This window comes from Hetaerina americana, unplaced genomic scaffold, assembly GCF_022747635.1.
Source record: "Hetaerina americana unplaced genomic scaffold, ioHetAmer1.1.p SCAF_1, whole genome shotgun sequence".
Classification (NCBI taxonomy): Eukaryota; Metazoa; Arthropoda; class Insecta; order Odonata; family Calopterygidae; genus Hetaerina; species Hetaerina americana.
In genome coordinates this window covers 42,151,624-42,167,762 of record NW_027286069.1, presented here as the reverse complement: position 1 = coordinate 42,167,762, position 16,139 = coordinate 42,151,624, and the positions used below count along the sequence as shown (strand labels likewise).

Here is a 16,139-nt window from a genome sequence, read left to right as displayed (position 1 = left end):
TTGATAAAATACTTCTTCATTACTGTAATTTTCAAATAAAAAACAAAATATAAAAAAATAAAGACTTTCGGAAATAATTCGTACTTAAGATAAAATCAGTGGTCTTTTTCTGTTTGGGGCACTACTTACGACTACTTGTCACTTGCTATTGATGCAAACAAAAATTTCACTAGTTGATCCCATATTGTATGTTCTATGAAGGCTCAAAGGTGCTGAAAGCGAATAAATTAATAATCGTAGACACATTAAGCAAAAACGTTAGTGACCTGATGATTATTAAGCCGCAAAACAAGGGAGATGATAAAATATCGTGTCTCAAAAATTTTGAAAGATAGGAATGCTCAAATTTTTCCAAAATAAATCACAGATCAAAGCCCCCATGGCCCTCTTTCAGATAGAGCTAGCCTGCTAATCGCACTAATGACTTTTCAGTTGAATTTTCTTTCAGACACCATCTTATTTGCTCTGTTCATTTGGGACACATCTTCATATTAATATCTCTGCATGCAGCCGACTCAACCTGCTCACCTGGGCTCACTCTCCGAGGAAACATTTTTCACCATATAGCCTGTTCTATACCAGATTGATTTGTTGGGCAATTTTATTACGGCAATCCTATCATTTAACTAAGGGCATGGCCATCAATCACCACAGTACAAGTTGTTATTCTTTGAATTACTTCATTAATGATCTATAGTCAGTCAATCATTATTAACATTTATTGGTACATCAGAGAAAACACCTGCATGAAGTCGGCAGCTCAAAAGTGTCATTTTACCCAACAATTGCTACATTCACCAATATTTAGAAATAAGTGATAAGTGAGGCATTGGTCCAGCTGAATTAACGTTGGTTTACAGGTTCAGGTTCACAAAAAGTGGAATCAAATAATTTTAAAGCCTCGCTTGAACAAAAAAGGTGTGTGGCTTATACAAGTATATAATCCAATTTATGTTTAGTTACACATCAGTAGCTTTATTTTGTTGCCGTCGTTAGTTAATGACGAAGGTCATCAAGTTACCACTGCATTAAACCATGATGAATTCGAAATGTAAAGGGAAAGGTTTTAAAAGCTCCAATCTATACATAGTTATAGTCATAAAAGCTGCAGTGTGTTGTAATAGACCTTCAAATTGGCTGATCCCATTTGTTAAACAAATTTCATCCCAAAACAGTAACTTCTTGTGTTAAGTCTTTTGCCTTCACTAAGTCATTTGGCCGGAGACTTCCCCGTTCTCTGTACATCTCTTCAAGAGGTGATTTAAAGAAAGCAAATAGAATGAGGCTGAGACTAATGGGCATCAACGGCAAGGTAACAATATTTATATACTGAACCAAAACCCCACTTTTTCCCTATGCACATACCAATCCAGGTGAAAAGTTTCTACAAGCAAATCACAAGAAGTTAAGCAAAAATGGAGTTAGAGACTCAACAATCAACAACAACAACCAGCTTGCTTGACAAGAGGCAGTGCTGTGGACCCATGGATGCAAGGTAAGTCCTGGGAGAAGGTACTGGCCCCCTATCCTCCAAATCCCAATCCCATGTATAGTATATAGTTGAGAACTGCAGACTTTAAAGATGAATTTACAGGATGGGAGAGAAAGGTTTCTTGGCCTATTCTACCAATCTCTCTCTCCCATGTCCCTTTCTAGGGATATTAATACCGACAGTTCCATAAATATCTATCAATTAAGACTGATTATTAATATGCCCATCTTCATTAATTTACTCTGCTTCTGTATTTTATCATAAACTTACTATCAGGCCATCATATTTCATCAATTAGTTTCATTCTTGAAAATATCATGGGAGAGCTTCATTTCAAAATAATGGTTTGTCATTTAAACTATGGTTACCTCATGGTCATTTTTATGCTGTTGCATCTATGGAATTACTCCTTAAAAAGTACTATTAGTTTTATGAATGACTGTAGAGTATCAGTAAAGAACATTTGACACAGAGTGTAGTCCTAGCATACTGCTGACAGGATTTTTTCATATCATGGATTAAATAATATCAGTTTGATTTGCCCCCTAAATCTATCACCATAGCTGCACCTTTTGGAAGACTACTAAGATAATACAGCTCAAGGCAACAAAGAAAGGGATACTAATTAGTTACAAAAATATAGAATCCCATGAGATGATAGATATAGAATTGAGGGGTTGAGAAGGGTAAAGACAGTGAGCACAGGGTCGATAAAAGACAAGGGATTCCAGCAATCAACTGAACTGAGTTCAGTTCACCCACACCATCTTCGATTTTGCCAATGGAGGTAATTCCGTTCCATTTTTTGTAGTTATGATGACAAATAAGACATTTAAACATAGCAAGGGATATAAAAGGAAGGAGCAAAAGAGAAACTGAATTTTGCAGAAATACAGGCATTTAATTAACTCAGAAAATGTGACGTAATGAAGATTTGGTAGTGTTCCTGTGACCTACAATCATTGGGCAAATTTATTTTTTTTGCATTCACAAACAAACTACCCAGTGTCATGAGATATCAAAAGATGTCTGATTGTTTGGCTCACCAAAGGAGTGCAAAATAATCCTACCCAGATAAAAAAACTATTTTACAAAAATCTATATTTCAACTGCAACTAGTCTAGGTTGGTATATCTAGATGTCTGACACCAAAATGTAATGAAATAAATTCTTAAGAATAACAAATAAAAATTAAGTTGCTATATAAATTATTTTTAGTAATAGTTAAAATCCCCCAACTCAACCACCTTAGCTTTTTTAAGTTTTAGTGATTTTACATTGTGATGTTATATCTCAGAATTTTCACAGCCATAAAGGGCAGTTTTTCATATGGAATATTCTAACTCCCAAGTCCATAATACTTGTGTCCCAAAATATATAAATAGTTCAGAAAATATTATATTTAGGTCAAGCATAGGAGTTCTAAAGAGATATCTTCAAAATTCTAGCAAAAAAGATGTCATAAATCAAAGCAAGTTTCTGACTATGCACCAAAGACTGATTATTCCAGGTAGTTTGTAAATTATCTCATTCAATTCAATTTCATGTCAATTTAATTATTAGTTTGATAATAACACATATTATTTCACTCAACTCCAATCACCAGGTGAGTCATGTACCCTATCCATATGACATTACAAAACAATCAAATAACCACATTTTCTAGAGTTTTATCAAGTTTATTATTCAAAAATGACAAAATATCCATTATCTATATGTTTGAAAAAATAATACATTCACTCTATTACAATAGTACAATGTTGATTCATCCATTTCCCCTTTAAGGTGGAGAGTGCATAGAACTAGTAAAAGTTAAGATATTAAGTATTCTTTCAAATGCATATTAAAAGTATAAAATAGCAACCATGAAAAAGTATATTTTGAGAATATCCCCCTTTCATGGCATTTTCATATGAAAAAATGTTTTGGAGAAAAAACTTATCTTAAAAAAGGTCACTGATTTAAAAGATCACTTCAAAGATGATTTTCAAGTGCTTCCAGAAGAATATGGCTCAAATTATTTTCTTTCTGTCAACATTTACTACTGTAATGCTATCAGAAAATGTATGGAAAATAAACCAAAGTCCACAGCTAAGTGTGAAGAGAAAGAGAATTACCACCAATGTTAAAGCAATACAAACATCCCAGTAATGGGTACTAATGAAATTTTGTTTCTTTACTTGAGAGTAGTGCTTATGATCCCGATGCCTCTCCAAATTCTGAATAGCAAAAATGAAGCGATCACCTGGGGTCTCAGGTTGATCCCGCAAAGTTTCAGCAAGATGTCGAGAAATTCCTCGAAAACTGTAAAGAAGATGGAATTTTTACCCAGGTCACATATGATACCAATATGTTGTTAAATGCATACTAAGCACCCTAATTAGCGAGCAATATTCAAATAGAAGATCATGAATGAGTACTCATGCCATAAAGAACTTTTGATAAATATTCTAAATAATTTAGCAACAAAAGAAAAGCCTTCTTTCATTAAAGATAAAATGATTTTAATGAATCAATAGAAATTAAAATATAGTTTCTTTCCAACTTTTTCACAACAGATATAGTATCCATGCAAACTTTAAAAGTCAGGAAAGTAATGAACCGAATGAGTAAGTATTCAAGAGGGAATTCAAGAGTAGAAAGAATACATAGAGGAACTATATGATATAGACATTAGACTGGCAAGCTTAGACATAGAAAGAGAATATGACTTAAATGAGGAAAGCTTGGGTTCAGATTTCCTTGATGATAAGTTACATAGAAAGGGCATTAAGAGAATTTAAATAACATGAGGATGCAAGGGTAGAAAAAATTCCAGCGGAACTACTTGAAGATTTAGGAAAAGGTTGAAGAAAAAGTTTTTATAGACTAATTCATAGCATTTATGAAGAAGGAATTTGGCCAGAAGAGTTATTCAGATCAGTGTTAGTTCCTATTCCGAAAACGGAAAGGCTGCAGTTCATGATGACTACAAAACGATAAGTTTGATTTTGCATACAGCGAAAGTGGTCCTCAGGATCATCAATAAAAGGATGGAGAGTAGGGCAAATTAGGGATTAGGGATTACTTACGAGGATGATCAGTTTGAATTCAGGAAAGAGAGAGGCATGCATGATATCATAGCAGTGATGAGGTCCTTAATAGTAATGCATAGATTTTGAGAAGGCATGTTTTGTAAGCTATAAAATTTGAAAGGGGGATGTAGGGTCAGGAAAAATGAAAAGATACTAGGAAGAGAATGAAAATGGAATTGGAAGGAGGGGGACTGGAGTTAATACAAGATCAACTTAATGAAGTAAAATGAAGAACATCAAAGGAATAAAAAACAACACACAAAATAAAATAAGATCTGCATGTGCAAAAAAAATTATATAGAAATTAAAGCAAATTGCCAGTTATTAAGAATGTTCACCATAGGTACATAACCCACAAAAATTCAAAATTTGCGATACTTTTTGAACAGACCGCGTACAAGGAGAAATCAGTGCATTGCAAGAGATTTATTATTATTAGTGGGTAGTCTACTGTTAAGGGTAGTCTTTGGATGGATGCACATACTAACCACCTCTACATATCTACAAGTAAGTTTTACCTAATGAGACACAATCCAACACCCCACACTAGAACAAATTCTTCCTCAAATCTGCCAATTTTCTAGCCCCCTTCATGCTGTTCAATATGCATATTCTCTTCTTTCACTACCTCTCCTTCCTTCTTTTTACAATATATTCTTCCTCCCATTAGTCTTCAAACAAACATCATCAATCCAAAGGCTGTGCATCAAAATTTTGAATCTCTCTCAACCAATCTAATGACAAAGTATTTTATTCTCATTCACCTCCACTCAGTCCCTTCGATATCCCTTAGGAAATCTATTCATAGTCTGTATTAGATGATATTAGTAGTCCTTTATATGTTTTTCATAACCTCAATCATTTTTAATACTAAAATATACCCTCATGCTTTCTTTAAATTAATGTTTCATTTCTTTTATATAGCAATACATTTGTAACCATCCTGTTTACTTTAGTATTGAATTTGGTTTTTTAACTTTTGTGATCCGGTGCTATTTTTCTCATGCAGGTTTCTTGATGATAGTTGTTTTACCTATAATGTTGATGATCTTATATGCATCAGCTCTTATTTGTATGCGCTTATCTCTTTATATTTCTTGTGATACTAAGCCCTTCTCCCCTGCATCAATGTCATAGCTGGGGCTTGGGGAGGTGGTATTAATGCTAGGTAATTCCAAAAATACTGAAAATTATTCACCCTGACAGAACTATATATGTCTATGGATTTAATTTCTTTTTTCTCACATTTCTTCTGGCATAGGTAGACCATAAAGATTTTCAAAGAAAAACATATTCCATTATTTATTAAATTAAATTAAACTCTTTTAAGGATTAATTTAATAATTAAAAATAGCAAAGTATGAGATAGTAAGAGATATTATTTTTTGCAGTCATTGTATGAGTTTCTTGCCAATCCCCTGGGTGAAGAGAGTAGGTTGGCATCAAAGTTAAATGGTCAGTTTTCATTACAAAATCATCATTTAGTTAACATTTTGGAGATAGCATGATGTTCATGAGAGGGATGTATGAAGTGACTTCTGCTAGAGGAAAGAACTGTAGAGGAAGGGAGGATCAGATGGTAAGCACAAGCACAGAGTTTATGACACGTTTTAGACCGGAAAGGAAAATGGAAGAAATTCGAGGCACATAAGACAAAGATATTACGCCTTGTAGTTTTTAAGAAAATTTCGTTTAAAAATTTTCAAGTTCCTAAGTTGTCTCACCTAAAGCCTTCATGCTTTGTATAAAATGGTGACATTTAAGGGGTTTTGTAGTCATCCTCAACACTGACTGACCCTGGGTGCCTAACTCCCCATACTAGTTAATGTTGAAAGCCAATGCAGGGCTTTCACTCACTGCATAGGTCAATTTTAGGAACTTTCAGGTTACGAAAAGACCTATGAGGGAACTGTTAGCCAAACTTTAAGGGATAAATACACATGAGAGTGATCTGAAAAGTTCTCGGTCAGATGATGACAATGACAATTTATGTTTTCAAAGAAGTTTTATTTTTCAACATAGCCACCTTTATTTTTAAAAAATTTCATCCAGTGGAGTTCCAATGACATTATTTCATCTCTATAGTGTCCTTCCAGGAGTGCTGTAAAGTATTCATTTATAATCCCCTCTACAATCCCTTCTTGATTGAATGAAAAACATTGATCAGCATGGAAACTTTTGAGTTTTTGGAACAGGCTCAAGTCTGAGGCAGCTAAATCCAGGGAATTGGGCGGAAATTCCAGCACCTCTTATCGCAAATCCCTCAATTTTCCCATTAGCAAGGCACTTTTGTGGGCATGTCCTGTTGGAAAATTGTTTTTTCCTCTACAGACGTGGTCTGCTTTCACAATTTTATTCTTTCAGTTTTATTAGAAGTTTAGAATAGTACTCCCCAGTAATTGTTTCACTTATTTCATGATAGTGGATCAACAGAATTTCTTTAAAATCCTGAAAAACTGATGCCATGACCTTTCCATTGATGGCATCATCTTCACCTTCTTTGGAGCCAAAGAACGGGCCTCTATCCATTGCACGGATTGCTGTCTTGATTCTGGGGTGTAATGGCAATTCCATGTTTCATCCATTGTCACACACGTATCAATGCAGAAAATCACTCTTGCTTTCACAAAGCCAATCAAGCACTACTGTTTGAAAAGTGTCATTCGAATGGATTTTTGATCCATTCGAATTTTGCTCAAAGCTTTGTCATGTGCAATTCCTCATGCGAAATGTAACCTACATTAAATTTTGATATCCCTATGGTATTAGCAATTTCATGTACCTTTGTAAGCCAATCTTCCTTATTCATATCATACACTTTTTTGATGATTTCTAATGGGATTGCATCATTCAGGTGTTCTTCAAATGGATCAACTTGGGAGACTTTCACAGCCATATTTAAACTCAGCCACCCATTTCTTCTTGATTGAAATTTAAGGAGAAGAGTCCCCATACACATTTACAACCCTCAAACGAATTTCAGTCGACATTTAACCTTCTTTTGAGAAGAATTTTGCCACTGCATAATACTCTATTTTTTCCATTTCTAATAACACATCCACAGCAACTGATTGAATGACTGCCTACAGGGAACTGCTGGAGAGAAATGGAAAATCATGCGAGTAGCGATGTCAACTATGGACAAGGTCGAGATCTTTTCAGACCAGCCTTGTAGGACTTAAATGCTCATAATTTATAGTCAAACAGCATTTGAACCAATATTTTGGCCTGTTGTTTACTCTAAATGAACAATACTGAGACATTACAGTATAATCATTGAACAGAAGAGTCACATTTAGAAAGTAAACAACCTAAGGTTGCTAATGATGTAGTTTTATTGATGACAAAGTACAAGAGTCACCTTAAAGGGGGCAGTTATAAAAAAAAAGAACTACCGTAATTCCTGTCCCATATGATGTACTTTTTTACTCTAAAATCAGCCTCCATCTTGTGAGCTTTGGAGACATGGGTATAATTTCAACCTGTAAGTGCAAGTTGATTCATCAGAAAACTAGAGAAATACTTACAATTACATATTTTTTCCTGCATCAGGCATAGAACATGGTTGCTGTTATTACAAATGTTAATAATACGAGGTCTGTCCAATTAATACGTGAACTGAGGCCATAAAAACTTTAATTTGCAAAATTTAAACTACATCTATTTTTTCCCCTTCAAAGTACTCTCCATTCTTTGTATGCACTTATTCCCTCTTCTTTTGCACTGTTTAAAGCACCTTTGGAAGTCCCCGGCTTTTTAGGTTTTTCGTCGTATCTTTATTGTGTCCGCATCTTCCCAGTGATATGTCCCCTCATCACATTTTGGCATTTTGGGAATAGGAAAAAGTCGCAGGGGGTGAAATCTGGTGAATAAGGATCAAGGATGGTGATTGAATTATTTGCCGGAAACTAGCAAATAATCAATGCTGAATGTGAATCCATCATGTTCGGTTAACACAGTGTGAACTGTCGATTTTCCTATATTCAGTTCATCAACTATCATTCGGACAGTTTTTCAATTATCATTAAGGACAAGGGACCACACATGATCAATGCTGTCATCAATACAGGTGGTTGAAGGTCGTCCCGGCCTTACAGCATCCATGGCGTCTTGTCAACCATCTTTAAAATGCTTTATCCACTTCAAAATGGATGTTTTCTTCAGAGCATTATCACCGTAAACAGCAATCAACATTTCGGTAATTTCTTGATAACGTTTACCAAACTTCACCAAAAACCTTGATGTTGTTTAGCCCTGTGATTACGTCAATTTCCATTTTTGACAAACAGTAATAACAAGGACAACAGAAAATAACATAACTGGCACCTTGCACACAGCTCAACAATCCACGATGCACAGACGACTCCTTGGGTCTCAGGCAACTAGTGCTTCTAGTGGGTGGGGCTATAGTCATGGCCGCCAGATTGCACCAGTTCGCATATTTATTGGCCAGACCTCGTATCACTGTTTTGAGTCAGTATTAAGCAACAGTGATATAAAAAAATAATTTGTTCTTTTCTGCTTGACAGGTATTTTTCCGAAATTCTGACCTTAAAAAACGGTGCATCTCACGTGATGGGAAATACTGTAGTTTTGAAGTTTTATTACAAAATTAAAATTCAGTGAATTTTTTACCTAGATAATGAAACATAAAAGAAATGAGCAAATGAAGCTTCTGTATTGTAGCTATGCTATTGGGATGACACAAAGTAACAGCCAGAGTAGGATTGTGGGGAAAAGGGGTATACACCCTGGCAGGTGGGCTGGATGAAAAAAGGATGACACAAGGATACAAAGTGAGCTCATTAAGTCCAATGTGCCACATGTTGCTGTTGGAGGGTACTCGCAAGAGATGACAGTAGAGTCAACTCCTTCCTCTGCCAATACCACAATTCAGTGTATGCTTATTTCACATTGAATCTTGGTTAGGACTACGGAAAGCATAATGTGGAGCAAGAAGTGAAGTAAGGTAGGCTGCTAAAGGCAGTAATACTCTTTCAATGCTTATAATGGCCTTTGTCATTCTAGGGACTTAAAAAATGTCGTAAAAGTAGGGTCTTTTGGGGACCAGCCTTAAAATATGGGATAAGTTCCTAAATAACAGCTGAGTGACAACCTTCATCTAGGGGAATAAAAAAAACTAAATACTTACAGAAAGGAGTTCTTTAAAACTCAAAATAAGGAAAAACAGACAAAAAATCATTTGAATTTACCTAGGATCATTCGATACGCCACTTATGGCATTAAAAAGTAGCTTCCCAGTGATATTTTTTCGTGGAAGTATCACCCCAGTTCCATGTTTCTCCACAAACGATGCCACTGATTCATCAAAATGTGTTGCTGGTAAGCAGATTATTGGCACACCATGGTAAGTGGCTATTAAAACAGATTCCATGGAGCATCTGCTCACAAATATGCGACACTTAGGATGACCTGAAACAAATCTTATCATTTCAACATCCAAGAGAAAAAACAGTGGGAACAAGGCTTGCAACTAAGCACATTTCAACAGTGTTAACTGTATTGTACAGAGGTATTTCCATCCTTATTTTGCTGACCACTGAAGGAATTTTGTAATTGTGAAAAATATTAAAATATTTTTTTTATTTTGAATTCACCATTTATAAGAGTCAAGGAAAAATATTATAACTAAAATATTGTCATATTGTCTAGTCTTAGATTTTGAAAGAGAGTGGGGGCCACAGCAAAAGGGTTAAAGAGCAGTACAGGAAAGGGCACCAATTGGTGAACACATGGCAGGACATGTAGAGAGATCTGAGTAATCACATTTGAATGAGATATGGTTCTCAAAAAGATGAAAGGTAAATTTTAATATTGACAGGAGGAGGTTGCAAATATGAGCAGGTAGGTTAACTCACCATATTGGGTAGCATTTCGACTTTAATTGGGTTCAGCAGTAAGCGTTTAAGAGAAAAATTTGATATGACTTTACTTTAAAAATGGCATTATGACTTTTAAAATGACTTTACATAGTGCAAAAAAATTTCAGAAATTTACAAGGATGAGTAATATTTTTCAGGGATTGTCTAAAGCAACATAGTAGACTACCCAAAATAATGATGGTAAATTTGTCAAAAATGGTTACTCTAAGGCACACTCAACTCACCCAATAAATCTTGAAGAGGTAAATTTTTCCCTAAAAACATATTCTGTGGCATATTGGCATGCTGTTTTTTGCCAATTGTATTCCTGGCAGATATATGCCAAAACACAGAAAAGGGAAGCTTTTTGCTAGCTTCAAATATTGCTTCCTTCACAGACTCAGGAATTTCAGACTTAAAATCTGATTCAATTATCACTGCTCCTCCTTTATATGTCATTATATGTTCTTCTAAGTCCTATAAAATAGAGTTATACATAAATGTGACAGAACTAAGTAATTTAGAAGTGTCACGGGCTTGTGTAAATGAGTAGGAAAACAGATGATAATCACATGATACAGAGGATTTGCTTCGGATACAGGTATCCTTGGCCAAATGCTCAAAAAGCATTAACAACTGCCAAAGCAATGGCAAGGCGTCCAAACAAATGCCAGACAAAAAACTGAACCACCAACAAAAACGTTGAGCATATTTGGAAAAAAAATATTGAAAGTGGTCAAGAAAAAGTAGGCTCAAAAAAACAAAACCATCTGTTGTAGAACCGGAATAGTACAAAAAATCAGGGTTGGTTATATAACCCTTAGCCAGACGTTCAAAAAAATAACAACTACCAAATAGAGGGCCAGCACTAGGGATGGCTATCAAAAAAAGTAATAGCTTTAGACAAGCATGGCCAACAGCCAAAAGTGAAGCAACTGCAGTTGAGAAAAATAAATGATTGCCAAAAGAAAGGACAGCATTAAAAAGGCCGGTTATGAAAAATCAAATATGTACATAATCCTGTATCCTAATACTCAAAGTCCAGTATTCTGATAATGAAACCCCTGTATCATGATAGAGGAATCTGTGAATAATTAGTTCCAAAATTAACCATTCTCTAAAGCTTTTTCTAAAAAATTAATATAAATCATTTTTCTCCTGGGATGCCATTTTCCTTGTGTATGTTACATTTAATTGTGTTTTAGCACTTTTTGTTCAGGGAAAACAACATCAATAATATCTCATAAGAAACTTGGTCTTAGCTCTTTGAGTCTACCATCCGAAACATGCATTCCAATGTTCTAAATAATGTATGAGCATTAATAAGCAAGCATGCTGCGTCAATGCAGTCAAATCAGAAATTTCAGAAGAACATAAAGGGCAAATGAGAGCTGCATGCTAAGTTTCAGCCAAAAACAGCATTAAATAATTTCAGACTTTGGTTGCTAGATGTTAGATAACCCACAAGTATGCATATAAATAACATGAGGCATCACAGAAGGATCCACCTCCTACTGCCAAAGAATTTGTCAAATTTTGATAAAATGTAATATGTTTTAATATCATGTGTGTTATAATAACTTAATATTGTTATAATGTATTGTGCATGTTAATATAGCACATGTGAGTTATATTAACATGTACATTATTAAATATGCATCAAAAAAATTATTACTTGAATCATAAAAGATTCTAGAGAGATGGAAAGAATAACAATAATACATGTATGTATTTATTCTTCCTGTGCCGACATTTACATGAAGAATAAGACAAGTCAAAAAATAGGAAGATATGTAGATACAAATACAATGCATGAAATATACAGTAGTCGCGTCAGTATGCATATCACGATCATGTATGATGATCAGTATGCATATCATGATAATAATATGTTTAATAGTCAGGTTAATTTTCTCAACTTAAAAATGTATAATTTAGAGGCGGCACACCATATTTATTTTTCAATTTTATATAATTTGTTCAACTAGCATTCAAGGTTAGTATGTTAATGTCAAACCAGCTCCCCATTTACCATATACATTTATTTCACAGCGAAAAATTATTAATAATCCTAGTATTTACAACATTTGTATCATCTGCACAGAGAATAATTCCTTCATTTACAGAAGACAAGATAAAATCATAAATGTATACGATAAAAATGACCAAATATATATACACTCTTGTGGAACCTCAATATTTACAATTTGATTTCCAAGGTGTAATCAGCCCATATACTTGAGTCATCAAAGGTACCTGATAGTTTCACTAACAGTTTTCTATTTGCTAAATGGGTCTATAAACAGTCTTTATCTCTGCTTCTTACTCCATATTATACATTCACCTCAATACGTAGGCAAGATCAACTGCGTCAAAAACCCATTCAGATCCATAGTAATACTGATGGAGAATTCATCCTTATCCAGGGCTGAAACAATCTTTCCAATAAGCCCTGCCAATGCATACTGGGTACTTTGTCCTACCATATATCCAATTTGGGCTTTATTTAAAATACTGTTCCCATTTAGAAAGGAAGTTATTAATTTCCCATCAATATTTCAACACACTCTACACTCTCTTCATTTTGAGATAATCTGACTGCACATCAGGAGTATGTGACAATTTACATAATTTAGCTTTTTCCTTGATTATTCTTGATAGTGAAATGATTTCATCAGACAGCCAACGTTTCCTCCTATACTTCAAATAATTTTCTTTTACTATGATAGTTGGATAGCACATTCAAATAAATAACGGAATTTCAATCAAAAATAATTGAAGCGAGATTCAAAAGAGTTGGCTGAGTAGACTTATGCCCAAGTCTCTTTTTCCAATGCATTAATAAAACTCTCAATATTGCTCCTAGAACACACATTTTTGGATATGAACCTATCTGGTTGATCCAGACTTTCCAAGGTTAATGTAGTTGCAAGAATGGTCAGACAGTCCTGGATGTAAGAACTTACAACACAATACCACTCACTGAAAACAAGTGATAAATCATGTAGTTTCAATTGAAACTCATGAACCTCATTCTAATTAAGTGTTATAAATCATTCAATACATTTTTAAAGGAAAAGCAGTTGTAATGCACTGTTTTTATCACATACTTTAATGCACAGTGGAACCTCATAATATGAGCATAATCCATTCCACCATCTTTCTCATAAAGCAAAATGCTTGTCTCGTGAAACAACTTTTTGCAAATGAATTAATATAAATTATAATAATGTTCCATACCAAAAAAATAAATTATCTAGAAGTTTTGTTCAAAGAAAATTGTGTACATTGTTTAGGATCGTGGATCACGTTCAACTTTTCTTCTATCGCAGAATGAAGCAAAGAGCAATGCGAACTCAATTTGTAAAAGCATTATAGAATGAAAACATTTTGTAAATTATTTATGATACGTAATTAATTCATTTTCAATAGAAAGCTGTCAAAAGCCATTTGCTTCCGCAGATGCTTCAAAATTTGGTAAAAATGACTCAAAATGATGGTTAAATAAATCTATAGTGTGCATAGCCACTGCCTTGGTAGAACAATATCTCGTACACATTGTACAATGCAAAGTATCCCGTGACCTGCACATCTCACTTAGCCCACTGTTTTGGACTTAACACTTCTTGATGCTTGAGGAGCTTCTGAATGCAAACTAACAGGGGTTTGATTTTCAAATCACCGCTCGCATTTGGGCGAAATAGCAACGTGAGATGGTCTTTCCTTGCCTTGTGGTCAGGAAGTGCATTTTCTTCTATGGTTATGTGTACAAATATAGGTTCACTTTGGCATCTTCTTCCTGAAGAGAACTGTCTCTGCACAATTAAAAACATGTTGTGGCAGGTAACTCTCAGAATCTACGAGCTATTTGAAGTCATCGATAGTGTTCTCTGCTGCCTTTGACCAAGAGCTGGCAGCTTCACCATGCCTCTAAACCCCGTGGATGACAGTTCTTCTCGAACCATGCACAGCTTCTCTAAAATACTTGTTCGGTCGTTGATCATCCTGACATCTTAGTGACGATGTCAACAAAAATCACTTTCCCCTTCTAGCAAATTATATTCTCATTAATGGTGTCGCATTGCAATTGATTTTTGTTTATGCATATGAGAAGCAACCATTGAACACGATGAGAATTCATACCCTTTGTCTAGATACTATAGTCGCTCAATATGAAACATCTACCTCTTTAGTCTTCTCCGTGTTCATCAAGAAAAGGCCAAATGTTGACATCGACCGATTGTTGATGTGTGAACTAGATCAGCCATGCTCATGCCTTGTTCCCAATTTGCAATTATTTTACTTTTCATTTCCGTTATTTTTATTCTCTTATGGCTTCCTTCTTACAAATTTTTCTTCGGGGTCAATTTTAAAACTAGGCACAAAATATTATTAAACTTTGCACAAAAAATCACTAATAATATGTATAGCAGGCTCGCAATGAATCTGGGAATTCCCCGCTCCTCGTCACTTGTTAACCGAGACATTTTCTGGACCAATAATTTTGCTCATTATGCAAATTATTCACTCTCTATGCAGCTCACTAAGAAAGATACCACTCATGTTATTTTTTAAGCATCCTCGTGATACCAAAATGTACCTGTATTTTGCACTTTTGTTTGCATTCGACAACTCCTATACCTACATGATTTGTATGGTCATTTGACAATTAATATATTGTTATTATTATAATCATTATTAACATGAATACATCTTTTTATTACCTTGACTGGAATTTCATCAATCCCAAAGAAATTTTTGTTTTTTAGGAAGTGAACACAGTTCAGAATCTCATTCTAAGTGACATGAAAAGGCATCATGAATCTAGCAAACTACTCAATGTTTTTTTTTAATTTTAAGAATTTACTTTATTTTAATTAAAAGTAAATCCTGTGACTATAAAAATGGAAAGCTGATAAAATACTCATTAATACAATTAGTTATGTGTTAGGATTAGTTATCCAATTTCCATTATCATTGCTTACATTTATGGTTTCTTTACTTGGTCAAGCTCTACTAGTTTTCCAGTTCACTACTTGTACATCCCACATTATTCCATTATTATTTACCAAATATGAAATAAGTTTATTATAACACGATTTTTAATATTCCTGAATAATACCTTGTTATTAGTCTAATAGATCCTTACAATTGGTCGCGGTAGTCCAGGGGATAGAGCGTTGGACTGCTGACCGGAGGGGCCCAGGTTCGATCCCTGGGCTAGGCACTCTGGGCACCTGCAGCTGTGTTCAAAAGTAACAGGAATGTTCTAATTTCACAGTTCTTAGTGCACAATAGCACACATACGAGGGTCATCCGGAAAGTAGTACCCGTTCGTGAAATAAAGACACAAAAGTAAATATTAACAAACATAAAAAATTTTATTTGAAAGAGGATACTTTAAACTACTTCTCAACATAATCTCCAAGCAAATTAAGGCATTTGTCATAACGTGTGACAAGTTTCTGTATTCCTGCTGCATAGTCCTTCGCCGCCAGCTCATTGAGATACGCGAGGGACCCATCTTGCACAAATTTTTGCATAATGTAGATGGTGTTTAACAATTTCATGAACAATTGTTCGAGAAACATTGGGAAAATGCTCACAGATGTCATCAATTGTGACGCGCCGATCGTTCCTCACGAATTCGTCAACTGAGCTCACCAGTTGGTCTGTAATGACAGACGGTCT

At 34.7% G+C, this 16,139-nt stretch overlaps 1 protein-coding gene across 1 annotated transcript; it reads right to left on the bottom strand.

Annotated features, from left to right (window-relative positions):
- Positions 1–3,165: 3,165 nt before the first annotated feature.
- On the bottom strand, positions 3,166–15,685 carry LOC139701157 (2-hydroxyacylsphingosine 1-beta-galactosyltransferase-like). The gene is made up of 4 exons (XM_071599735.1): positions 15,598–15,685; positions 10,694–10,925; positions 9,780–9,999; positions 3,166–3,796 (listed from the first exon to the last, which is right to left on the bottom strand). The coding sequence occupies exons 2-4, from the start codon at positions 10,905–10,907 to the stop codon at positions 3,505–3,507; spliced, it is 726 nt and encodes a 241-aa protein (XP_071455836.1). The 5' UTR covers positions 10,908–10,925; positions 15,598–15,685; the 3' UTR covers positions 3,166–3,504.
- Between the last annotated feature and the right edge of the window lie 454 nt (positions 15,686–16,139).